Genomic DNA, 27,695 nt, shown 5'->3' with positions numbered 1-27,695 from the left:
GGACACATTAAGAAACCATAATTTTCTTCGTCTTGAGTTTGCCTCCAGTCCATTAAACTCACAGCTTGTTTTTGGACTGTGGGTGGAAATAGTAGTTCTTGAAGAACATGAAAACATAGAAAATAGACTCAGATTTCAGTCTTAGGCTACAGTCATCTAATAAAGCCATGCTGATAGCTTCTCCTTTGTGCTGGCAGAGGACAAAAGATACTGTATTTTTAAAAAGATCTGCTTGACCTAAAAAAACAAGTAAAAATGCTAGATGGGTATCCCCATTGTTAGTGCTACAGCTCAAAGCTTCAGGGATACCATTTAAATCAACTGATTCCTGTCCATGTGGAACTTTTCCATGTTGCAACTGAGTTTTCCCCAGATACTTTAGCTTTTTGCCAGAGAGCTGTATACAGTACTGAGATATTTATCCTATTACATGAGTGTGTCCTGCATTGAACTTCCATCTTGTCCCAGGCTTATTCTGCCTTGTGCCTTGATTGCTTGTTTGCTTTCTATGTACTTGCAATCCAGTAAAATAAACAGTGAGTTTGGAAAATGGATGGATGGATAGGTTTTGTAATTTGCTTGCTGAACTGTATTCTAATTTATAAGCAATCAGCAGAACCAACTTTTTTACCTGTATTAAGCTGAAAAGTCAAGATCTTTGTTGTGAATTTCTTTTACTGCAAGGTCAATAATAAATTTAAATACACAATCCATCTATCCATTACTGAAGGCACTTACTCCTTTCCCTTTCCCATAAATCAATATAAAATGTATTATGTATGCACAGAAAAAAGCTTTTTATTATTAATACCAAGCATCATATATATATATATATACTGTGTGTGTATATATATATATATATATATATATATATATATATATATATATATATATATATATATATATATATATATGTATATATATATATATATATATATATATATATATATATATATATATATATATATATAGGGCGGCATGGTGGCGCAGTGGGTAGCGCTGCTGCCTCGCAGTTGGGAGATCTGGGGACCCGGGTTCACTTCCCGGGTCCTCCCTGCGTGGAGTTTGCATGTTCTCCCCGTGTCTGCGTGGGTTTCCTCCGGGCACTCCGGTTTCCTCCCACAGTCCAAAGACATGCAGGTTAGGTGGATTGGCAATTCTAAATTGGCCCTAGTGTGTGCTTGGTGTGTGGGTGTGTTTGTGTGTGTCCTGCGGTGGGTTGGCACCCTGCCCGGGATTGGTTCCCTGCCTTGTGCCCTGTGTTGGCTGGGATTGGCTCCAGCAGACCCCCGTGACCCTGTGTTCGGATTCAGCGGGTTGGAAAATGGATGGATGGATGGATGGATATATATATATATATATATATATATATGTGTGTGTGTGTGTGTGTGTGTGTGCGTGTGTGTGTGTGTGTGTGTGTTACAAGTGCATACTAATATATATCAAGCAAATTGTAACATTTTTGAGTTTTTTTTATGAATGAGCCAATATGCCTCCCAAATACTCTAACAGATAAAATCCTAATTCCGTTCTCATTATACATATTTTTCTATTCCTTGCTACTGAATTATATTAGTCTGTTATTTCTGAATTAAATGTTTGAAATGGGCATCCTTAATAACCATGTCATTTTGCTTTTGATACTGAGTGGTGTAACTTACAAAGATGCATCGTATAATGACAGTTCTTTAAACAGAAAATTTTAATATGTTGACTCAAAACAAAGAAAATGCAAAGCAAACCAGATCTAGTGTTTTAAGCACATCATGTTCAGGTTGAATTAATTAATTAATTATAGTACATTATAAATAACCTATTTTAAGTAGGGTGGCACAGTTGGTAGCGCTGCTGCCCCGCAATTAGTCCAAAGACATGCAGATTAGGTGCATTGGCAATCCTAAATTGTCCCTAGTGTGTGCTTGGTGTGTGGGTGTGTGTGTGTGCCCTTTGGTGGGCTGGCACCCTGCCCGGGGTTTGTTTCCTGCCTTACGCCCTGTGTTGGCTGGGATTGGCTCCAGCAGACCCCCATGACCCTGTAGTTAGGATATAGCAGGTTGGATAATGGATGGATGGATATTTTAAGTATAAAAAGGAAAATATGGTGTATATCACTTAATATTGTTACTGTTGCAATTTTTGGAAGTTTTAGCCATTCAGTTTCTTTCAACTTTTGGTAACCTGATGGACAATATGTAGTTATTAAGTGATAATTAATTTCTGTCGTTTTATTTCACCATACAGTTTATTACAAAGGCATCCCTCCATCTTGGTTTTTTCTTCTTTTTGTTCCATATCATATTCTGGTTATGATCAGTTATATTCATCTTTAGAATTTCCTGCAATGTTTGGACCTATTAGCAGCTCGCTGTCTATTTGGCTTTAGTTCAGTGACATGATGCACTAAATTCCAGCACTAACTGCCCTCAGCTCTTCTCCAGTAGTAAGGATCATCTCCTAGTAAAATGCTTTAAAGCACCTGCTTAATGTTCAAAGTTTTTTCTTTGCAATATGCCGGAGTCATTTTGTCTTGAGCACAGTAAAACACATTGGTTAAACAGGATTCATTTAGTATCCATGTAGGGCAGAGGTCTGCTTAGTATCTTTTTTTCTTTGCAAAAAGCTCTAAATTAATCTGGATATGTGAGTCTACAAACTGGATAGGTGAGCAGCTTTACATTTTAAGAGACTGTTAACCTTCACATTGAAAACAGCAAGGCCTTTTACAACCTAGGTGAAGGCTTTGATCTAAAGAAAATATGTTCAAGAATAAGAGGGAAATGGCAGAGGAAGTTAATGAGAGTCAGTACATGACTAGAAAATACACTTTTAATTTTACATACTTGAGTGCATTTACTTCAAAAAAATCACTTGGGAAATTTTGAAAACATACCACTGGTTTAAATTGAGTTTCCTATTACACTAGCTTCTGAAAGCCATTTCAGATGTGATACATATCACATATTGACAAGGGGTTTTTATGTTTCCCCCCTTCAATCTGCGAATTAAAAACATGATAACAATATATAATGAAGTAAAATGTTACTTTTTATTTCAGCACGATGCAACATTTTATCATTTGTAATCTGAACAAGTTATATCATGGAAAGAAGTTAATGAATTGAAAACATGAACCTTGTTCAAAAGATATGTAAGTTAAAGAAGACAGTTTCAAAAGCCAATTTTTAGAGGATTCATTAATTAGATAGGTGCTTAAGTTCACTTGGCATTAGCAGAAGAATTCACTGGGGGCTTGTCTACAGACTGCAAGGTTGCTGGATCAATCTATGATGCTTCTTCTTTACATGACCCTGATTGAGTCACTTACTCTGCTAGTGCTTCTAATGTAGAAAAATGACAGAAAGTTGTATTTGAGTAATAAGTAAGTTGATTTTGTTGAAAAACTGCCAGATGTAGAATTCTAAACTTTATGTGAATTGTCAACTAGGAAACTGAACAAAGGGAATACGTTTGGGTAAAGCATTCCAGTATATATACTAGAGTGTATGGTGTCAGCTGTTTCTGCTGGTTAAGTACTCAAGTATATGCACAAATATATGCATAAAAAATGAACTCTATCAAAATTCTTAAAAAACTTAAAGAAATGTATTAGAAAGCAACAGATTTATTATCAACAGTAATTCTACCAAAATGTAAAAGGGAAAGAAGTAGTATTTACTTTAATGTCACCAGTAACCTGACCAAAAGACTCCATTTGAATATGAGTCCTAGAAGCATTGAACCATGTAGAGTGCAGGCGTTGAAGCACGTGCCACAAATGTAACACATTTCTTTGCTTTGTCCATGCTTTTTGGACACAACACATTTGGTAGCAGTTGACTGTTTGCCCTTAGTGTGCAGCAGAATGTCCATGTACTGCTGTCCTGACAGTCGTTACAAGTCAGATGCCTTATGATGAAGAAGTAGATTTAGAGTATTTTTTTTATTGCATTTATGTAAAAAAGGACCTAGGGTTAAAATGGGTCTCCTTTCTCCTTGTCTCATAAAAACTGGTTAAACATGGCTGCTGCTAAGAAGAATATCTGCCCTATTAAATAATTGTTTGAAAGTATAGGTGAGATAAACCTTAACACTTTGACTGCCGGACCATTAATCCATTAATTACCACAATGCTGCAGTACAGGTCTATGTACATGTGATAAATAATGAACTCTATCAAAGCATGTAAAGATGTAAAGAAATATATTAGAAAGCAACAGATTTATTATCAACGGTAACTCTGAAAATGTTAAGAAATCCAATGAAAACTGTAAAGCAGCTGTTAATTACTAAATTTGCACCAGGATGACTAAAAGCCTGCATTCGAGTGGGAATCCTAGAAGCACGAGATCATGCAGAGTGCAGGTGTAGAAGAGCATGTGCCACAAATATAACATTTTTTTTTTTGCACAGTCTACACTTCCTGCACACAGCACTTTTGGTGCTTGGTGACCATTTGCACTCAGCGGGTGGCAAAATGTCCATGTAGTGCTGTCCTGACAGTCATGACAAGTCAGATGCTTTGTGATGAAAAAATGCCTTTGAGGCAACTGTCCACATCGATACCAGAGCCTACAGGCTCCACCTCATCCAATTGATTATCACTATCTCAATTTCTGTCATTATCATCAAAATATTCATCTTGTAACAAATGTCATTCAGTCAGACCCTAACAGGGGTCAGCTGGAGCCAATCTCAGCGTAAAAGGCAGGAACAAACCCCGGGCAGGGCGCCAGCCCACCGCAGGGCACACACACACACACAATAGGGACAATGTAGGATCGCCAATGCACCTAACCTGCATGTCTTTGGACTGTGGGAGGAAATCAGAGCACCCGGAGGAAACCCACACAGACATGGGGAGAACATGCAAACTCCACACAGGGAGGACCCAGGAAGCAAACCCAGGTCTCCTTACTGCGAGGCAGCAGCGCTACCAGTGCGCCACCATGCCACCATTGTAACAAATGTAGTTGTTTCAAACAGCAGTAGCTTTGTCCTTTTTTATGACAACATAACTACGGATTGTCTATTTATAGCGCTATGTTCTGCAAGTTGTTGCCACCAAAAAAAAAATTCTATGGCTATCCATTACATGGCAGCACTATAGTAGGCAACTGATTTGTGGCAGCAAAGCTCACCAGCAAGCTGGATGCATCTATATTGGCTGTATAATGAAATAGAAGTTCTCTCATATGTCGCTTTTTGACAGGCTTAATGAGATACAATTTAACTCATACCTCGCGTTCACAGCATTAAAACATTTCATTGTTGGGCACACTTAGGTTTTTCTATACAAATCCTGATGGAGCAAAATTGTTGAACAGAGTGGCAGAGATGTTTAAAAATATTATACAAGAGAAAAGAGGAATTGCTTCTTGTATTTCAGCGAGCAGTTTGTGTCCTTGCTTGTATTTCTGTTTTTTTTCTTATTTCTGTTACTTTGAATTCTTATTTTTCCTAGTTTTATGTTATTTCTATTTTGCTTATGTTTGATTTGTTAATTGTGTACTTTAACTTTAAATGTCCTAATGTTCCTTGTGTTTTATGTGTGGTTCATTAAGAGGTGGGGCCACACTGATGTGACTGCTGCTTAGACCCCCTATATCCTCTGTATTCTCAGCAGCATTTACACAGGGTCTATTTGGAGTCATTTTGTGTATTATTTCTCTTGGATTTTCTCAATCTTTGATTTTCTTTGCTCTGTTTTTGGATTCTTATTTATAGGTGTTAGAGTATTGGAACTTGTTCACTTGAGGATTGCAACTCCTTTTTGCTGTTTTGAGTACTCTTTTGTTAATCTTTTTCATAAATAAATATTTTCATTTATAAAGTTATCATCATTGCCTTTTCATTCACAAGCCCAAGTTTTGCTCAGTTACCCCCTCTTGTAAATCATCTCGGAACATTAAGTATATTATTAACTATATAAACCAGTTTTTCTCATTTTTGGCTTTAGACAGAACAAAGTCTTCTAGCAGTAGATGGGGCTAGCTGGTTTGGGGTGAGGATTCTCTGTCCTGTTATGTGGGACTGTTTGTAAGCCTCACACCCCTCTCATCGTGTTTAAGACTCCATAGTACAACATTGCCAAGTTCAATCCACTATTAGTCAAAAAACAAAATGAAAGATGAATTTAGGAATTATAATATTAACATGTTGTGACACTTCTTCTTTATTATTCATTCAATAAAATTCAGGGACTATGTTAAATGTGTTGTCTTTTGATATAACATGGGTTGCGTGATGTTATGGGTGAGATGGCATGTGTAGCATGTATCTGGTAGCCATGCAGCATCATAACAAACATGATATCTTGGCACCTGTGAAAGCCAAAAACACAAAATGATGGGTTCTGATATGGTGCCCAAGAAAAAAAAAATACTTCTTTCAAAATACTACTAACAATTATGTTACTGCCATAATGCCACTCCCAATAAAAAAACAAATGAAAAATTATTCACAAGTTCCTGGCTACCATTGCCATGACTGTTTCTATTGTTAGTTCATCCATATTGACCCTTCAACCTAGGCAGCAATGTCAACCATACCTTACAATGTGGTGTACCACATTATAGCCCTGGAGTTCAACTTTTCCCGCTGAGAAGCAGGTGCCAAGAATTTGCAATATGTGTGGATGAGCAGGAGGCATTTGACAACAGCTCCAAACTGCCTAACAATTATAAATTTCTGTCAGCTTATTTCTTTGTATCTGGTGCCTGTTTATACTTGAAAGTATTCTTAAAGAGTTAAGTCACTTTTGTCTTACTGTTTAATTTTATAATTTCTTGAGTGCTTGAGATTGTTGTTCTTATTCAGCTATCTGTTTACTATCATTACTTATGCACGCATCCATACTCATATTAAGCAAATAAAGACTCACCAATCATACTCATATTTTTGACGAGGGAGGATACCATGGCAGCCATAGCATCTCAAAATCTTCACAGACATAGTTTGCCCTGCGAATGAGCAATAATATGCAGGTGGAACCTTCCACTATGTTGCATTATTCTTGTATTCTCCAAGAAATGTATTAACCTTATCCTAGTGAAGTCTTCAAACTTGTATATTACATTTCAGCCCTTTGTTCTACATGTTGCCATATTTAATTGTTACCTTTGAGCTTCAATCTATGGCAAATTCCATGTAGATATCATTGCTGAATTGCTACTTGATTGCTTTTGTTCATTGTTACTTAATATCCTTCCATTATTCTTAAAAAGTCTTGACAGGTGTAATAAAAAGGAGAGCAGCAATAGACTAACTGAGTTTTCTTCAACGATTTATCTGTTAGAAGCAATTAGTCCTTTTCAAGTGCATCCTTTAATGAGAAAAAATTGCTTCTTAATTTTTCATTTTTCAATAAACACTTTTTTTTTAAATAAAGCATGGTCTATTTAATAAATGGCCAAAAGCTTAAGATTCCAGATGTGAGCAACATTGTTAAAGACCATTTTATTGGTAGTCTAGGCCAAATTGTTTTTCATTTCTTGGTCTGCTTAATTAATTATTTTGAGAGTAATTATCTTTAGACTACTCTGCAGCAATCTTTCGGTTCATCTTGCACAATTCTTTTAGCTCTTAGTTAATCATAGAGTATGTTTGTGATAAGATCTATGAAGATGAGCTGGTATGTGTTTTAAATTCTTAGTGTTTTCAATTTAGAGAGAAGGAATGCAATGATTGACCCTTTGTTCATCAGTGAGCTCACTTTAAACATTCTAATGCCGAATGTGGATAATGCAAATCAGTTAATCCAAAAATTCTTGATTGTTATAATTGTTATTACTGTGATTGTTGTTGTTATTGAAGTTTACCTTGTATCCACTGTTGCCGGGATAGGTTTTGAATTTCTACTACACTATTATGATGATTATATTTAATTGTTTTACTTTCATTTAATCTCTTAAAATTTCCTACTAAATATGTGTTAGTCATAGCATCGTTTCAATTATGGATGTACTTATTATGCAATTTAACCTTAGTACGAAAAATACTCCTTAATCAATTCCTGGAGTTAACTAGGGTAAGTGAGGTTCAGACTTCACTCATATGCAATAATCAAAAACATGTGAAACATTAAAGTTGTTTTCTATGTCATCTTAGGTAAATTAACATTCTGATTCATCAGAGATGCAACAAACACTGTATGTCTGTAATGATCAACAGATTTAGTGTATAATACATATGAAGTACAGTAAAGTACATATAAGTACATCACTACTGAATCATATACTAAAATATAGTTAGATTGGATTCAGTTCATTTTTTTGTATTATGCTCTTCACCAAGTTTAGAGCACTTACACAATTATAATGCACTGACACTAAATTACTAAACCATACAACATCCATAATCCTAAACACATAGTAAAACAGAATAGGTATCATTGATCAACATACATAAATCATGATATTATAATGTCAAGTTTACACTGTACATACCTGAAGTATTGCTAGCTAATGATGTAGGAAAGGAAAACAAAAACTCCAGTTAACAGCTTTTCTGGTGAAGATAAACCTCTGAGTGGGCCATGCTCATTTATAACAGATACATTTGTTGACCAAAGTCAACTGGCCTTTCTCACTGCAGGAATTCTATAACATCTTACTTATACACTAAAAAGAATATGAAAACATTGATTCACTTCTATTATTATTGAATGACAAGCCTTTTCAATATCTCTGGTGTAACTCCATGGGCAGGAGTAGTAGCTTGGCAATGTAGCTGTAGTACTAAATGACACACCAGAATACCAAAAAGAGAAACAGAACAGAAGAGAGTCAGTGTCCTTTCATAGTGAATGACACGTTTATTGATTTCTAAATGACTAATAGTCATAGCTGCAACATGAACAGCTATGCTTCAATCAGTGAGACTAGTTAGACTGTTAGGGAATTTGTGATACAAACAGGCAGCTCATTTTAAAGTTTTGGGTTTGTAAATGTACAACCTCACACAGTAATTTTATTTATGTTGTAGTTTAAACCTTTAGAAAATCAGTATTTTCAGATTGCAATGCACATGAACAAAACCTAAGCCATTTAAATCTCTGTGTTTTAGAAGGATGGTTTTGATGTCAGCCCTAAAGTGAACTGAATTGCAGTGTTTGGATTTAAGAAAAGGAGAGATTGTTTGTACTTCCTAGTCCGAGTAATGGTACTTGCTGCAGCATTATGAATTAACTGAAAGCTATAAAATGAACAATTGGACAGAGTGTAAAATTTCATTGCAATATACAGTCCTACTAGAAATAAATTCATGAATTAACCTCTCTATATCTGTAGTACTAGGGTGTTGTACCGTGTTAGCCATTATGAATGTAGAGAAAAGCCAAGCAAAATGACACCTTTTATTGGCTAACTAAAAAGATTACAATATGCAAGCTTTCGAGGCAACTCAGGCCCCTTCTTCAGGCAAGATGTAATACAGAAACTGGAGTTCCCTGTGTTTATATACACACTTTAGGACAAGAAACAACATTGGTAAATCTTTAAATGAGAAATTTTAAATGTAAAAAATTAATAGATTCATTCAGGCTAGGGTTAATTTAACAAGAGAGAGAAGAACAATGTATGGTCAAGATCTCTGGATAAGATAACTGTCCAACAAAGTCTTTTGAAGTTTGTAATGAGTTTTTTCAAAACAATGTAGATTTGTAGACAGGTTGTCTGTCATTCTGAGAGATGTATACAATCCTCATATCTGGCCATAAAACTCTTGTCTCTATTCAACCCATGTTGTAAAGTATTAAATTTTAGCATGAGTTTAGCATGGGAATGTAATACAGTTTCTGTATTACATCTTGCCTGAAGAAGGGGCCTGAGTTGCCTCGAAAGCTTGCATATTGTAATCTTTTTAGTTAGCCAATAAAAGGTGTCATTTTGCTTGGCTTTCCTCTCTATATCTTAAATACTAAGTAAACTTAACTTTTCTAAAATAGCTGGAAAAAGAGGCTTTTGGCTAGCTTCGCAATGTGTGCACTGAAAGACCAGTTAATGTCAAAGATAATACCTAAACTGCATGCTGATTCAGTAAAAGTGTTCTTTAAGCATACCAGCTAAAAATTGCAAAGACCCTTTTTGATGTTAGCATAATATCCACAAATTAATATTTCTATCTTTTTCTTTTTTCTGTATTATCACTCATACATTCTATTAATATGTTGACAAAAATTAGTTGAGGAAGAAACAGAAGAAAAGTCATTTGGACTGAAGAAAATCTTCATACCATTATCATATGAAGGAACTAGAACATTATATATCTTTTCTAATCATGAAGTATCTAATCATAAGGTATCTTAGTAGTGAGCCCTGAGGGACACCACATTTAACTTCACAACTTAATGATGGATTACTAGCATCACTTTTCAGAACAAGCTAAAATCAGTTGAAAAATTATTAACTAAAACGTTCAAGTACAAAGATGGACTATATAATAGACGAATACTGGTCTAAAATGCTGTGCTTAAATGTAATCATGTAATAACCTTAGAATTTCCTCTATTAGAGGTCATAACAAAGTCCTTAACATCATGACGTTGTTGTTTTTTTTTTTTTAATTAACTGATAGGAAAGCTAAACTGAAACTTTCCAGTTAAATTGCAATCAGTAGCTATTAAAGGCGCAAGGTGCAAAGGTCTATTTTCCAAGAGCATCATAAAAATAAGGTATATTAGAAATTTGACTATAATTGTTAAGTATACAATGTGTTTGGGAATAGATCAGAATTTTACATTAATGGCCTGATGATAGACATTTCTAGTACCATAAGAAATGATAAGACTTTTTTGCATGGATCAGTTATAATGCTAAGAGTCGGACCTGCGGGAACTGTGATTACATTTTTTACTAAAATATCAAAATTTAATGGTTTCATTGGACACATGAAATCATTCAAATACATTCATTCATTACCATTCACCAAAACCTTATTCTGTTTCTCTAAAATTCTATCAGCCTTGATGCCCACTACAAAACTCAGTCAATTGAATAAATTGACACTCTAATGCATAGTGTCTATATTTGCATGTTAGACTAAGTGCCCTTCCTTTGCAATCCAAAGTCTTCTTTTCCTTCACAATCAAACTGTACACATCTAGAAGCCATTCAATATTCCCAACATCAAATAGTTGGGCCCACCACTTTTACCAATCTATATCATCTTAACACAGTTGTGATTTTTTCTTTCAAGACCCTAACTCTAATTTTCCTTCAAGAACCTATTACTTTCCTCTTCTTTGTTATCATAGACAGGCAGTCATTCTCTTTAATAGCAACCTTTCCTTTTAGGTTTTCCTGATGTTCTTGATTTTGCCATCCTCCTCCTAGTCTTTTTCATAATTTTGCCACAACTTCATTTCTTCTTATTTAACTTTTCCTATTAGAACTTTTAATACTTATTCACTATGTATGTCTCAGCAAATATACTTCACACATTTCACTTCTTAACGTTTACAGCCTCAGACTAACTTCATACCACATTCCAAAGTCTTTTATCCCCACTAACAGTATGATATGTTTCAGAGAATTATTTTATATTAAAAGAATGACCTGATTTCAAAAAGCGTATTCAAGTAATGTGATAAATGGCAGAGGTTAGAGCTCCTTTATTGCATCTTTTTGCCATTGACATAAATAAGAAGGGACAAAATAAGGCCAAAGTAGAAATCTGCACTTTAAAAAAAAAACCCACAATTTTCAATTAAAAAAGTATTCTGAAAAGCTTTTGCTAACAAAATAACTAAGCACAAACCCATTGTCAAGACATTTCTTCTGAGTTGTGCACAACACTGATTGCACACAGGAATTACATCATTCATAATGGGCAAACAGATGCAAAATATGTAAAAATGTTACTTAAATGAATACAATTAACATTTCAAAATAAATGAAAATTCTAAATTATGACACCTTAATGCAAGTACCATATGCTATTCAATAAATTCCTGGCCTGTGTACTGTATTATATTCCTTTAGCCAGTTCTTTGAAAATTAAGCTTTATATTGCATATAATACTTTCCCTTTTATCACTGGTTTTGAAATGTTCCCTCACTTTGGTATTTCTAGTATTTACAGTAAATCAAAGCACTAGCACATTTCCTAACCAGTAGTCTTACTGCACCTTTCTTGGTTGCGTCTCCTAGTCATATACTAAAACTATATTCTTCTGTCATTGTGTTACAAACTTTTGTGAATCTGTAAGACCAATCAATCTCCAAAGTGTACATTTTACTCATCCACCCTTCAACCACAAGCAAACCAATTTTAGGATTACAAACACAGCGCTCCTTCACAGAAACTTGAATCTTACACCACCCATCAAGTGTGCTTGAACCTTTTTTCCATCTCATTTCTTGCAGGGAGCATGTGTCAACATTCCCTTCATTCAGTATATGTAACATTTATTTTGAATATTCCTGTCATAACACCCAACCCTCCACTATCCAGATTTTCACACTGAGACCTAACACGCATTTTCTTATTCATTACCTTGTATTTACCTCATTTTTTTACAAAAAAAATGCCTCTTCACTTATCACCGAGTTAAACTTGGCTTACTGATACTATAGTGAGATCTATATACTTTGCATTCACTTGTCATTGATTGAAGAAATTTGATATAACATGTGGAATACCACAGTGCTCTATTTTAAACAGTCCTCCAGAAATCCTGAACTTGTTGACGACTAAAGGAATTTATAAAAGACTAATTGTGTGCACAGAAATACAATACTAAATATAATACTACAAACCTTTAGAGAGATTAATACAATGAACATACTACTAGCAGCAGTAATAGTATTGTCATGCATACAGAATACAGTGAAATTCTTACTTGCATGTCCAACCAACATGCACCATGTCGCCAGCTGTGATTGGCTGTTATTAAATATTTGCCATTGTCTTTCTCTTCTTGGGTAGCCTGTATAATGGGAACAGTAGAAGTTTTAACTCTTTGAAAGCGAGGTACAAGTTAACTGAGAGACTATCAAGGTGAGGTGTACAATTTAACTCATACCTCAGTATACAGGCACTATACATGCAGCCGGTACGCTGGTGATCTCTATGGCTGCATCTCAGGTATCTACTATAGTGCTACCCACTAGTGGATAACCATAGAATTCTTTTTTTTCTTTGTGGACGTAACAGCTTGTGGAACACAGTGTTATAAAGGTATGTTGTCGTGAAACAGGTATAAAGCTGCTGATGTTTTGAAACAACTAGATTTGTTGTGAGATGAATATTTAGATGATAATGACAGTGATCAAGAAAGTAACAATCAATTAGATGATGTGGAAATTGTAGACTCTGGTATCGATATGGATAGTTGCCTCAAAGGCATTTTTTCATCACAAGGTGTCTGACTTGTCATGACTGTCAGAACAGCACTACATTCTGTGGATATTCTGCCACCCACTGATTGCAAACAGTCACCAACCACCAGATGTGCTGTGAAGCAAGTGTGGTTGGTACAAAAAACATAATACATTTGTGGCACATGTTCTTCTGAATTGAATGAAAACGTTTAGTCATGATGCTGGAGCAAATTTAGTAATTTAGAGCTGCTTTACAGTTTCCATTGGATTTCTTAACATTTTCAGAGTTACTGTTGATAAGAAAACAGATGCTTTGTAATATATTTCTTTACGTTTTTTAGTTTTGATAGAGTTCATTGTGTATCACATGTACATAAACCTACACTGCAGATATTCTTCTTGGCAGCAGCAATGTTTAACCAGTTTTTATGAGACAAGGAGAAACTGAGACCCATTTTAACCCTAGGTCCTTTTTCGGATAAATTTAATAAAAAATATTGTCACTATATATTTTAAAATGATTTTAAAAAGATAAATAAGTCTTAGTTATGTTTCATTAATACTTCATTCCAACTCTTTCATAATGTCTGTTTTTTCAACTACGACTTTTTTTGCATATTTTAAATGCATATGTACTGTCAGCTTATTTAAAATTAATGGTGTAATGTCAGTGTATGGCAGCTTTGATTCTATTGAGCTACATTATTAAATATTGTAACAATGCTTCTTAATTCAAGACCTAATATTTTGATACTGGTTAATTTAATTATTTTCTAAACTGAATAGTTGAAAGAGACATCTACTTAGTTTATATCTGAAAATGTATTATTCAATACAAATGCTTTAATTAAGAAGCAAGTTGTTGCCACAATGAAATTTCTTTGTTTAATATCCATAGCGGGACAATATCTTTGTAAAAGCTTATCTCTGCTTTCAGGGAATATAGCTTTTTGGTGTAAACTAATTAGTCTTTTGAAGATGTATTAAAAGGCAATTACAAGCATTCTAATTTATCAAATACCTTCTCTTGCTGCAAATTAATAGACCGTGCTCCACATTGACTGGGCACTAACAAGGGTTACTAGTGTTTTGGATTTAACATCCCACAGCACTTTTACCCAATCTTTTCAAAGTAATATATATTTTTTATATTGTTTACAGATTAACTAAGGAAAAACAATGTATTTGCTTTAAAGTCCCACTATTGATCCATTTCCAACTAATATTTAATCTGGTGAGGATTGCAGTAGAAGAACGCTGACCTGGGAAACCCAGACTCCCATTTCTCTAGCAGTATCTTCCCACTCTTCAATAAGGTTTCCATGAAATTGCAAGACCTGCTTGGCTGCCTGTATTCTGTGTGTATGACAATAAACTTGAATTTGAGATTTTTTAGCAATAACAAAGTAATTAATAATAGGTCTGTTAAAACGTGTATTCAGTTTATTCTAAAAAAGGCTTACATGGCCTGACCAAGTAAGACCTTTAATGATCAAGAGTTTAAATCATATATGTTATATCAAAGCAATAGAAAATAATGCAATGTTAATTTGTATGCATTTGTTTTTTCTGAATCTCAGCAAGAGATTCTTTGCATTCTCATCAAAATAAAAATGATATTTATGTAATTAGTTTGTTGTTGTATTTTATTTATCTCATTAGTCATTAAAACGTAATATATAAAAAAGTGTTACCCAGCGTTTACTGTAGCATATTATAACCTATACAGTCAGCTAATGTGTTTTAAAAATATCTAAAACTAGAGCTGACAGCATAGTGGCAAATTGATAGCACGTTTGCCTCATGAATCCAGTATTCTGGGTTTGACTTCTGTGACCAGTCACTGTCTGTATAGAATTTCATGTTATTCCCATGTCTGCCTATGATTTTTTTTGTGTACTCTAGTGTTCCTACCAAAGATGTGAATGTTAGTTGAATTGGTTTTGTAAGTTGGCCCCATGTGATGTGTAGGTGTGCATGACTGAGCCCTGTGATGAAACAGCACCCCATCCAAGTCTGGTTTATGTTTTGCTCAGTTGTTGCCTGGATGAGCTCCAAACCTCTCACATTACCTGAATTAGATAAAGTCATTTTGAGAATGCTAAGTAATTTTATGTTAAATTTAATTCTTATTGACCTTAGCTCCATAATAAGGGTAATTCCCCTGTTGCTTAGTTGTTGTTGATTGCAATAAAAATGACTGACGCATAGAGGATCTCAGAGTGATAACCATATGGTATTCATTTGTGTCCAGAAAAAATCATATTAGATGCTGTTTCCAAATATTTCTCAAACACAGATCTGTTGCCATTAAATGCATTTTATTTTTTTTAAAAAGGCAAAATACTGAAGCATCGACCATGCCTAAATGAAGACTTTAAATACAACCATAGAAACTGAGAAGTTCAAAGAAAACACTGAGTTTAAAAAAAAAAAAAAAAAAAAAACTTTATTTTGCTTGAATTAATTTGAAATAAGAATAGACTTGAATAATATTACGGTAATAACCAATGATCAGCTTCAATTGCTCCATAATGTTAACTGTACAAACTTACAGATTTATCATTTGCCCAAGCCCCTAAGGATAGTTCCAAGTTCAAAAAAGTTAACTGTATGATTTTTCAAATGTTGTTTCTATTATTCCAGCTATTTTATAAATAATTTAACCAAAAATGAATGGCAGTTGACATGTCATTGCAATGGTTAGCACTGCAGCTTCACAGCCCTTGGGTTTGACTTACTATGTCACTGTATGGAGTTTTCCCCTTTTTGGGGAATGATTTTGGTTTCCTTCTGGATGTTCTAGTCTAATGGTATTAGAACTTGTGTTTTACACAATTCTTGTTACTTTTATTTGTTCAATTTTCTATTTTTAAAAAATAAACATTTCTTTTTATTTTGTCCTGTAATGGGCTGGTACCAGCCCTGAGTTGATTCATTCTTTCCATTCGATGAAAAATAGTCAACACATTAAAGGGTTTATTTTCATATGCTGTGTGTCAGGACTCTTTCAGTAGTATTTTGAGCCAGCTGGATTATACAGGTAATAACCATAAATTGAAAATATCAATATGAGGTCACTTAAAAGCATTGTTGAGCCACCATTAGTTACCAGTGCAGCTTGTAGGCATTGAAGTGGTGCTAAAGATAGTCTTACATTCTGTGGCAAGACCTCTCATTAATGCATGAATGGATTCAAAACTGGTGAATACAGAGGCCATGTTTTTTGAATAACTTCATTTTGTCATCCTCATCAAAAGAATAGGGAAGGGAGAAAAGACACCCCTATCAACAAGAAAAAATTGTCACAGCATGCTAAAGATTACTCAAATATTTTTTGATGACTCAAATTCTAAGTGCTGGTTAGTGCTGAGCATTATAGTGATGCAGTGCTTAGCATTAATGCCTTCCAGTTCCAAGAAACTGGGTTCTAACTCCAGCCTGGTTTCCATCTGCATTGCTTTTGTACTGTATGTCCTTGTTGTATTTGCATAGGTTTCTGTCTGGGCACTCCAATTTTCACTCCCACATCCCAAAGACAAGTTGGTTAAAGTAATTATAAATTGCCCCACTGTGGCTGTGTACATGAATATGAAATGCAGTGAACCAGAGTTCTGTGCAGAATTGGGTACTGCTTTGCACCAAGTACTGTTGGGACAAGCTCTTCCTCTCATCTGTGATTCTGAATTGGTGTAGCCAATAAATGAATAGACTAATGCATAAACAATCCAGCATTAATCTTGTTCCTTAAGAGAACGATAGCATCAGAGCTATTCCAGGAACTACCAAAATCATTCACTTGTAGATCCAAGCACTCAGGCCTATAGGTCTCTCGTGGCTGTGCTGAAAATTCACTTGTCAGTTTGTCAAAGCTATAGTGAAGATTTAGTCATCTACTAACTTAATGATTCTCCACTGCTCAGTAGAACACTGAATGTACTCTTTGCTCTGTTTTCTTCAAAATGTGCATTGCTATTTGTGCACTGGTACTTGACAATGTTGTTGTTTAAATATACAATGTACAATCTTTCTATTGTTTGTGTTCCTGTACTTTTGCAAATACCATTATTAGTCCTAAGGGTGCAGAGACTATAGTGAATAAAACTGCAGTCATCAAAATGAAGGCTAATATAAACATAGGAAATCATTATTTCTGCTTTTTAGAAGATAATGACACACTATTAAGAACTGTAATGGAATCAAGTTTTCACTGTGCCCCAGACACAAGAATCAGTTTTGTTGTAAACGGGCTTGTTTTATGAACTGTTACATACCTTAATTCAGATTTACAGTGGCAGAGAGTGACATTGGGCACAAGGTAAAAGCCAGCATTTGCTATGGCATCAGTGATTCACAGGGCACAATCAGTTATTCACGCTAGCCAGTTTAGAGTCACATAACCTTCACGTCTGTGAGATGTGTGAGGAAAATCAGAGTTTCATGGATTTAGAAATAAAGGGGATCTGCACACCTTGAACAGACAATGACTGAGCCTAGGATATAAAATCAGTCTTCTTGAGTAGCGGTAACCAAAAGACCACCATGCTGTCCATTTTCTGTTTCATGTAATCAAATAAATTCATTTTATTCTCATGTATGGTATCAGGCTTCCCTGAGGACAGGCTTAAATCATTTACACAAGTTTAAAGTGTAATATTGCATCAGAAAGTACATAACCAAACGAGCATTTGCTTCAGAAGAAAAACAGAATGAAAAAGCGTCAATAACAGCTGATTATGATTGTCGCCCCTTTATTTAAGAAAAATAGCTAAGAAAGTTTATTGCAATATGAACAGCCTAATCAGCAGCTCTAGTAAGGCTACGTTAGACTAAAGTAGAAAGCTTTCAGCTGGCATTCATTAGAAGGAAATGAATTGCTTAATCTATCTAGTTCTAATTCTTAGGGGATTGAGAAGACGAAGCCACTGATCACTCTCAAATCATCTTAATGCAACAACTGCTATATACTGTATATTGCTTCTGTTTGATTAATGTGAAAGTGAAGCTGGAAATTAAGAAAACAGCTTTGATGATGACTAACTGATGTAAACAATGCGGTGGGAAAAGTAATGACTGCACAAGTGCTGCTGTCACTGAACAATGTAGGCTACTGCCCTGTGTTTATTACTTTGTTGAAAGAGCAACAGCAGAACACCCATATTACTGCATCTTTCGTTTTCAGGGTTTGTGCCACCTCATGCCCAGTCCGTGATTTCTTGATGTTTTCTTAAAGACATGGAGTTGGATAGTGCAATGTCTCAGCTATACAAGCTATTGTCTTTAGTGGCAACAATTGGAGTTACATCAGCAGGTGTAGAGAGGAGCTTCTTCTGCTTAAGTCGTACAGCAACAACAAAGTGGACCAAAACCATTAAAGCAAACTTGCTCTTCTGGCCAGTGACAGGATGCTGGTCAGATCTCTGGAAAAGACTCCCAATTGCTATGACTGGGTCCCAGACCGTTTTCTACAAAAAGAAAGGAGGGCAGAATTTACATAAATAACTCATAACATTACTCCTAAATAATATCATATAATAATTGACTAATTTTATGATGTGGGCCTAAAATGTGCTACCCCTGTTTGAAAGACTACCAGCCACCATTGATATTGAGGCAGATCTACTTTTAGTGTTTAATACCTTATTTTACCATGTATGGTTCTTATGCTACTGCTCCAATTTACAACAGCATAAAAGAGCATACTTGTTTATTTATTTACTTGATTATTTATCTTTTTGTCCAAACTACTATATACATTCAGCTAAAGAACACCTTCCAAAAATCCAGCATGGCAGTGTTATATTTTACTGTTTGCAGTGTTAGCTGAGTGTTTTGTTACTTTAATAAATGATTCATTTATTGTAAACTTGTGAGTTTTGCTCTTACTATGTTCTTATGCTACTGTTCCAATAAACAGCAGTATAAAAGAGCATACTTGTATTCATACACTGTTGAAAAACATGCAGAAATGTATCATGCCAAAGGTTCTGAGATGCCTCAGGAAACATCTATCTAGCCCTGTCTGTTTCTGGATGGCTTCCATCTTGGCAGTTTAAACCCAGATTTTGTCCAAATCCATACTGAACTACCTATACACCTACAGTAAATAATTTTAACATCTAATTACACCTAGATAATTTAAACTTGTTTTGTTCATTAAAACATTTGAGCATGCTGAATAACTAATCATTAATTTATTTGAAAAGTATGTCAAAACACTGCCAGCACTCATTTTCACACTCATGGAAGTATTCTACTTTGAATTCTCATATCCTATGGCATATTTTAATGTGGCAACTTTTAGTATATGAAGAGTTTAACTGCAAAACTTAATAAACATCATATTCAAATTTCTAGAATCACTGGAATAGAAAGATCGTCAATCGAGGCCCCCATGTTAAACTAAATTAATATTTTAAGGAAATATCATAACCTACTATGTATACTTTCTTTTTAGAATGCATACGTAAAAGCACATTTATAATAAGCATTATTTATCTTTTTGTACAAACTAATATATACATTCTGCTAAACAACATCTAATCCAGAATGGCAGTGTTATATTTTACTGTTTGCAGTGTTAGCCGAGTGTTTTGTTACTTTTAATAAATGATTCATTTATTGTTAACTTGTGAGTTTTACTCTTACTATACTTCCAGCTCTGACTATCTAAGTTGGAGCTGCTTCTTTTCAAACCAGACTTTGGCAGTAATTCCAGCACATCAGCACCGTAGCCAGGAAGCACTTCTTGGTCAGGCAGAATGTCCACATCACAGGGTTGCCTCCTCCTGATATCTTCCTCCAGTGGCACATAAGGACATCAAAAGTGCTGCCCACTGGTACTACAAGCCCCATGCATTACTGCATGTGTCCAAATGTGGCCTACATTAAAAGGATACTGACACCCAGCATGCTGTTGGAACACATCAACCCAGGAGGCAATCTCGCACTGTCCTTATATTACACTGGCTTCCCAAACAGGAAAGAGAATATCAGCCATCCTGGCAGTGACACCCATCTATCCATATCATCCATCACAAACTGTTATCTGGGAGCTTTTATCTGTTGTGCTTGGTCTTAATACCATCAGCCAATGTAAGAAGGGACTGAAACCTAAAAGTGGCAGGTTGCAGTAGATGTCTGGTTAGTGTTTTCATGTTTTTTTGTGGAACTGCTATACAGTGTCTTTGTGTCATTCTTTGCTGTGTGTTTTTAAAGGTTTATTTACTTGTGCCTCCTGCTTGTCTTTTTCTTTGAGTTGTTATTTTAAGTGCATTTTTCTTAGTATTTTATTGAATTTATTATATTATAATTTAGTGTATTTAATTTTCCAAATGTATTAATTGCATTTTTTTGCTTATGTGGAAATGTGGCATTAATAAATAAATAACATTTCTTAGATTTATTTTTGAAACTAGAATATTTCAATATGGATTTAGTGAACTAATAAAAGCCAGTATGCTCCACTGAGTTTGATCAGAACAAGAGACTCATTTTTTCTCAGTTTTGCTAAAATAGATATTTAGCATTTTGAAGTGAACATTAATTTCAAGTTAAGCAAAATTTTGAAATGCTAGCTTTTTAGGGCACAAGGCAGCCAATGAAAGACATTTTTATTTTATAAACCCTCTCATAGCAAATGCTTTTCCACTTTTTTCCATTTTTCTTTGGTGTTATATCTTGTTTTTGTGGTACTCGCGTTATATAGGGTGGTCCAGATCTAATTATGCAATTTTCATTGCGCTATTTATTACGTAGAGAATTCACAGCACCTGCCCTGCACATAGAGATTTCACGTAAAATTCTTTTTGTTGCTGATAGATGGCAGCACCTGCCCCGCATTCCAAAATGGCGGGGAGATGGTTGTCATAAGTTGCATAATTAGATCTGGACCACCCAAAGTTAAGAAACTTTAAGTTAAGAGCTTGACTGTAGAGAACCTCCACCATTGTGGTACTTCAGGAGCCAGATTAATATTTTTTGGCATAGCACATAATTTTAAAAGATGATAGAGAGAACATTTGTTGGCCCAAGAGAGAAATTTAGCCTTTTACAGAACCTCACAAAATATTATAGCAAACAACAACAGCCCCCTTCAAATAAACACAAGAATTAAAAAAAGGAAGAAAACTTTACATGACATTATTTTTCATTGTTGTTGATGAGAAAAAAAAAATTCAAAGTTAATTTGCTTGCTCTGTTTCAATGTTTTAACATATTAAAAACAATAATTCAAGCACCACGTATCTAAGGCATCAATTCTACAACATTATTTGAGAGCACACTAAGATGACATTGCTAACAACATCAAAAATGGCAATTGTACAACAATTACACAAGCAGAAAATGTGTGGATTTTATTATCAGTATATTCAAACATATTTCCCTATCTCTGGTTAATACTCAGAGGTATGTATGTTAGCAGCAAGATTGCGAATGAATACTTACTGTATGATGATGAGATTGTGTTGCTTATAATATTTAATTTGTGCAGCAGAATTTTTTCATTTGCCTATTCTATGCTGCACTTGTGTAATATTGGCATTTGGACACACACCCATATCTTTTGTTTTTGTTAACACTGCTCCCTTAATCTGCTTACACAAGCAGCATTCATACCACAAGTTCATCTGTCTGGGGCAGGGTTGTGAGGTTGTGTCCTGCACTACATGTGGAGTGCAAAAAGAAACAGCTAGCAGAGTAAAAGGAAAACACGTCATCAGGTTCTTGCAGAATTAAAGAGTATTGCATAGAAATTATATGCATTAATGCCTTGAAAAAAATGTACAACAAGCATAAGTTTTAGAAGATACTTTGTTGGGCCAATTTGTGCATACAGGCAACAGATTGGCCAAAAAGATGAAATTCAGAAAGTGCCAATTTACCCAGGTGTTTTTGAGAGAACTGTCATACTCATTGATAGGTTTGTGTTGATGACTGTTACAGGAATAGACCACTATATTTTGCCAGTCCCTTGAAAGTGTAATTTCAAGTACCTTTAGAAATAGAGAGAGTCACAGTGATTTAAACATAAGCAAATTTGCATCAAAAGTTCGTACATTCTAGGTCTTGCATCTATTAAGGTTCCCACATTAGAAGTCTTGTAGATAACATTGACTTCAAAACTTTATGTTGAGTCATTGTGAAAGACAGGTATCAGCAAGAGTGCAAGGGTAGGTCTACAGGATGGTGGTGAGACCAGCTATGTTATATGGGTTGGAGACGGTGGCACAAACCAGAAAGCATGAGACAGAGCTGGAGGTAGCAGAGTTAAAGATGCTAAGATTTGCATTGGGTATGATGAGGATGGATAGGATTAGAAATAAGTACATTAGAGGGTCATCTCAGGTTGGACAGTTTGGAGACAAAGTCAGAGAGGCGAGATAGTGAGGATGCTAAGAATAGAGCTGCCAGGCAAGAGAAAAAGAGGAAAGCCTAAGAGGAGGTTTATGGATGTGATGAGAGAGGACATGCAGGTAATTGGTGTAACAGAACAAGATGCAGAGGACAGAAAGATATGGAAGAAGATGATCTGCTGTGGCAAGTCCTAACAGGAGCAGCCGAAAGAAGAAGAAGAAGATCTTAAATTTACACCCCTAAGAAGGTAAAGCAGTGATAGGAGAAAATCAGTAGTTGTTTCTAGATGAATGGTGAGAGAAAGAGGTTTAGCAGCAATTCACTGATTTAGTCTCTTTTATCAGCGATTACAGTACAGGGTCTAGCAGGAGGCAGCTGTGAATGGTGGCCTCAGACATTTGGCTGATTTCTTTCTACAGGTAATATGCCGTCCCACAGAGTTACCAATGAAACTATACATTTTGTAACATTTAATTGTGTGCCTGAGGGCCCCGGATTGTACGGGTAAGAAAAACGAGGTGAGGAAGTGGGCCAATTAGCTCAAAACTTAGGGAGAAAGAATGTATTGCAAAGTCAAAATAATGGGGCAGAATGATTTTATTTTTTATCTGGCCTTTCATTTGTAGTCTGTCTTTGTGTTTTGCAGGTATTCCAAAACACCCAAGGGAGACTCTGTCATTCTTTATGTTTAAAAGTTAAAATAGATGTTCTTCTAGTTCAGTATTATCTAATAACTTAAAATTGTCACCAACAGAAAGTTCAGTGTTATTAATGTCTCATTGAGATAGTTCTGAAATTTGCAGTTTGCAGACATCATGTTAGTGCATTAGTTAGCGGTTAGCTCTTCAGACCTTCAGTGTTTTTGGTTCCAAATCCTGGCCAGACACTGCTTGTTTGGTATTTTGCGTGTTCTCCTCAATGATGCATGGGTTCTCCTCCTGCACTTAAAACATGTACTGGATAGGTTAATTGGCATATCTAAACTTACTGGATGTAGGCTAATATGGAGGTGGGCATGAGTGTGTCCTATGTAGGATGAACATCCTACGTGGGGGTTGTCTCTGCCAGGACACACTTTGGCCCCTATGACTCTGAAATTGGTTAAGTTGTTTAGGTAATGTTATGTTATGTTAATAATAGATGGGTGATTTAGTTTGTAGGAAGATATCACATTCAGGTAGAGAGAAATGTTAAATATCATAAGGCAGTACCACCACCTCTAATAAAAGTATTTGTTGTTTAAACTTTCAATATATCTAACAATACTTTTTTCCTTAATTTCTTTCAATAATTAGGAAGTGCAGGAACTCCAGTCATTTTCAATGAGAATGGTGATGCTCCTGGGCGCTATGACATTTTCCAGTATCAAAGCACCAACAGATCAACAACAGAATACAAGATAATTGGACATTGGACTGATCAGCTTCATTTAAACGTGAGACAAATATTTTACAAAAGTTTAAGAACAATGTAAAAGATTGATTTTTTTTGTTAGTTAGAGTTTCATTATTCTTTTTCCAAGCAACCACACATGTTTGCTGTATTTGTTCATCCAGCAGAACTTTGAAGCAGGAGCTATACAGCAGAGCAGAGAGCTCAACTACAGCAGTGAAACATTCACAGTACAATTACCTGTTGCTAACATTATTTAAAAGCATATTTCCTATACAAAATACACAGTTTCTATTCTTAAGTAGACTTTGAGAGAGCAATTGCATTTTTACTACTGTTAACATTAAGCTATAATGTGTTTAAGAAGTGCTTCTGCTGAAGTAGAAGGAGAAAAAACATACTGACATGTTGTAGACAATCATAGTGTCTAAATACATTATGATTGTAGGAGTGAAATCAGGAATACTCTTTAAAAGCCTAAGGGCTCTTCAGCATTTCTTCTTTAAACTGTGATCATTGGAAACATTTCAGTCTAAACCGATAAAAGGACAATAATATCAAATGCATAAAAGGGCTCATATTTAAAGGTTAGCACAAAAGTTCCGCAGCATTACAATAATGCATTATTAAGTTACAACTTATGGGAATTTTACAAAAATACAATTTCCACTTTTCTGATAATGTTGCAAAATCCATGCAACAGAAGAAGTTCTGAAACATGTCCTGTTTTCTGCCAAGTCTCACCAGCAATGTCATGGGAATTGATAGAATTACTGGATCCTATTGGTGTTGCAACATCACTGAAAAACACCACAGGCGCAAATCTGTTTAAAGTTTGATATGATGAATATTATCTCAGTAAGCTCTAGTCTCTGTAGACTTTATAAACATAAACCATTTATATTACTGCTCAAGATGTACATTTATGTATGCATTTACTAAATAATTTATCAATATATTTCTGGAAGTAGTAAAATCCAATGAATAGGTAAAACAGGTAATAAATGACAAAATAGGCTAGCTTCTTTTTATTAAAATTATGCTAATGCATAAAAATATACATATGAGAATATATTCATAAAAAAATGAAAATTAAAATGTTGATTGTTTTGATAATTATGGGTGCCCTATATCTGTTTGTTGTTGATGTGTATATGATTTTCATTCAACTTATAAAGTAATTCACTTGTTTGAAAAGTTTGCATATGAATTATTAAAATCTAACTGAACCAACTAAAAAGCAAATATAAAATATGGTACTGCACAGTATGAAATGAAGGGTAAAATGACATTGAAATGTTTCTGCTTATACAAAGATAATGTGTCTTCACGAATGGGTGTGCATGCAAAGTAACAGTTTCATCACCTTGACATTTTGTTTCCAAGCCATCTCTCAGAGGAGGTACATGCAGAGGCGGTAAGCCTGTCAGCGTTATATTAGAATTGTGTTTTAAAAAGAAGAAAAAAAGAACTCAGGATAACACTATTGAAAGAGAACAAAATTGAGGAAAAATATTCTTTACTGCTTCCTTGTCATATTTTAATCAATAATGTAAAATCAGCTTCATTAAAAGTATCAAAAACATTGATGTTTCTTTATTATTATCTTTATTTTGTATCGCTAACCCATTCTTATTACTGATTATTTACAGATTTACAGCTTCAATTGATATTTTATTAAAATGCACAATAACTAAGCTGTTGCTATCAAAAGGCTTGATTCTCGTTCAAGACGCACAGTCTGCAAAACTACATCTGTTGCACTTATTCACTGGTCGATATTACGGTCAGATTACCCTTCACTTAGGTAGAATGCACCAAGATAACAAAACTCCTCCAGCGCCTTAGCCAGTTGCTTCATACTAAACCAAAGAGAGGAAATTACTATTTTCTAGAAGAAAAAGCAGAGACTCAGATTTAGTCAGCTGCAACTTGTGCATATGTTAGATAGCAGTGCGATAAAGTGATAAGGCCATCATCATCCACAAATACAAGAGACACCACCCTCAGATCTCTAAACTAAATACTTTTCAAGTCCTAGCTGTGCTTTGATATCCTGTCTATAAAAATCATGAACAGGAACAGAGACAATAGATATCCTTCATGATGTCTTACACTCACTATGCACAGAAATTACATAAAATTCACCTTCCTTTGCACATTTATGGATCAAATGTCATGGAGCAATTGCTCTGCTATACACTTTCCATAAGATACCCTCTACAATATATGTGTAGATGTGCTTGGCAAACTACCACTAACCCTCAAAAATCTGTGCAAGCACAAGAAGCCTGTTTCACAACCAGGGCAGAATCCACATTATTACTCCAAGATCTGATGTTCGATTATTAGCCAGAGACTCTCCATTCTGGTATTGCTTCAATGTCTTTCTCATAACGGCTGTTGAATGTGATACCTTGATGACTAAACATGCCTTCTTAATCCCCTTTTTAAAAGCAGAGAACACAAAAGCTTAAATGATTAAAATACTTCCAATATTTTCATATATTAACATTAATAAAATGTGTATTATGAGTTCCTAGTACATCATAGCATGTGAATGCCTCAAAATGTACAAACAGATTAAAAAGTAAAAGAAGGCATCAATGCTGTCAAATAAAGAATCTGACTAATGCTGATTTAGTCTTATTTAATTTTCTTCATATCAGGTTTGTGATTGTTACGATGGTACATTAGAACAAGATTCCCACTATTATGTTGAACTTGGTTACATAGGTAGATAGAAAGTTCTTTATTTGTCCCAAGGGTGAATTTAGATTTTACAGAAGCTCAAGAAATGTAGAAATAATATATCAAACAACAACAACCAACACTCTCAAACACACAGAATTAAATAGAGGATGTTGTGTCTTGCTTGGCATGCTGTGTGATGCCTGGCATCATTGTGGACATTTTATAGTAAATTGCTATAGAGTCTAAAGGACATCTGAACTTTGATGCAATACAGGAAAGACTATAAGAGATTTAAGTTAATTTGCTGAAGAACTAAAGTTAATTTGGATTTGACTTTGTTTCATGACTTTGAGTTATATCTTCGTTACCAATCTCAGTTCCTTGTGTAATGATTCAGCTATGACTGATCATTCTTTTGATACACTCGTTCAAGATAAATAAAAATCTCTGTAACTCTCATTTAAAATGATCCATTAGGTCATTTAAGGAGAGTTCTCAACAATTCTGACACTTAAAATTCTTCTTGTTAAACAGATTTCTGGTCTCATTTCAGAAATGTTTTCTGCGTTAGCATAGCTCATTTCTGTCAGGTCGATATTTTATCTAACCCTTAAAGTTACTCTGAATTTGCTGTTGCTCCTAATTTGCAATTTTAAGACCATGTGTTCAGTGTTTAAATCTGTACCAATACATCTGCTTTGACAAAAGATAGTACAATGTAAAATTAAATTCCAGGGTACTAAGTGAGCTAGCACTGAAAAATGATTATGCAGTATAAAGATACATTATTGAATAATTTTTCGTGAAAAAAATACAGCTTTAGTAGTATGACATAATAAAGCCTTGTGTTACTGTAGACAGAGTGGTGTAGTGCGTAAGGCAGTGTACTTTAAACCCCAAGGTCATTGGATCCATTCTGCCCCTTCCTCATTG

At 34.9% G+C, this 27,695-nt stretch overlaps 1 protein-coding gene across 3 annotated transcripts in view; it reads left to right on the top strand.

The window, feature by feature from the left end:
- grm8a (glutamate receptor, metabotropic 8a) overlaps positions 1-27,695 on the top strand; it is a 1,035,294-nt gene that overhangs the window by 864,542 nt on the left and 143,057 nt on the right. For all 3 annotated transcript variants that reach the window (XM_051931014.1, XM_051931013.1, XM_051931020.1), the window contains exon 7: positions 23,972-24,111. In XM_051931014.1, the coding sequence (XP_051786974.1) occupies positions 23,972-24,111 (140 nt within the window). The remainder of the gene's footprint in view (positions 1-23,971; positions 24,112-27,695) is intronic.

This window comes from Erpetoichthys calabaricus, chromosome 1 (assembly GCF_900747795.2).
Source record: "Erpetoichthys calabaricus chromosome 1, fErpCal1.3, whole genome shotgun sequence".
NCBI lineage: Eukaryota > Metazoa > Chordata > Cladistia > Polypteriformes > Polypteridae > Erpetoichthys > Erpetoichthys calabaricus.
Note: the sequence above shows the minus strand (reverse complement) of the source record. Positions and strands in the feature narration are given on the sequence as shown.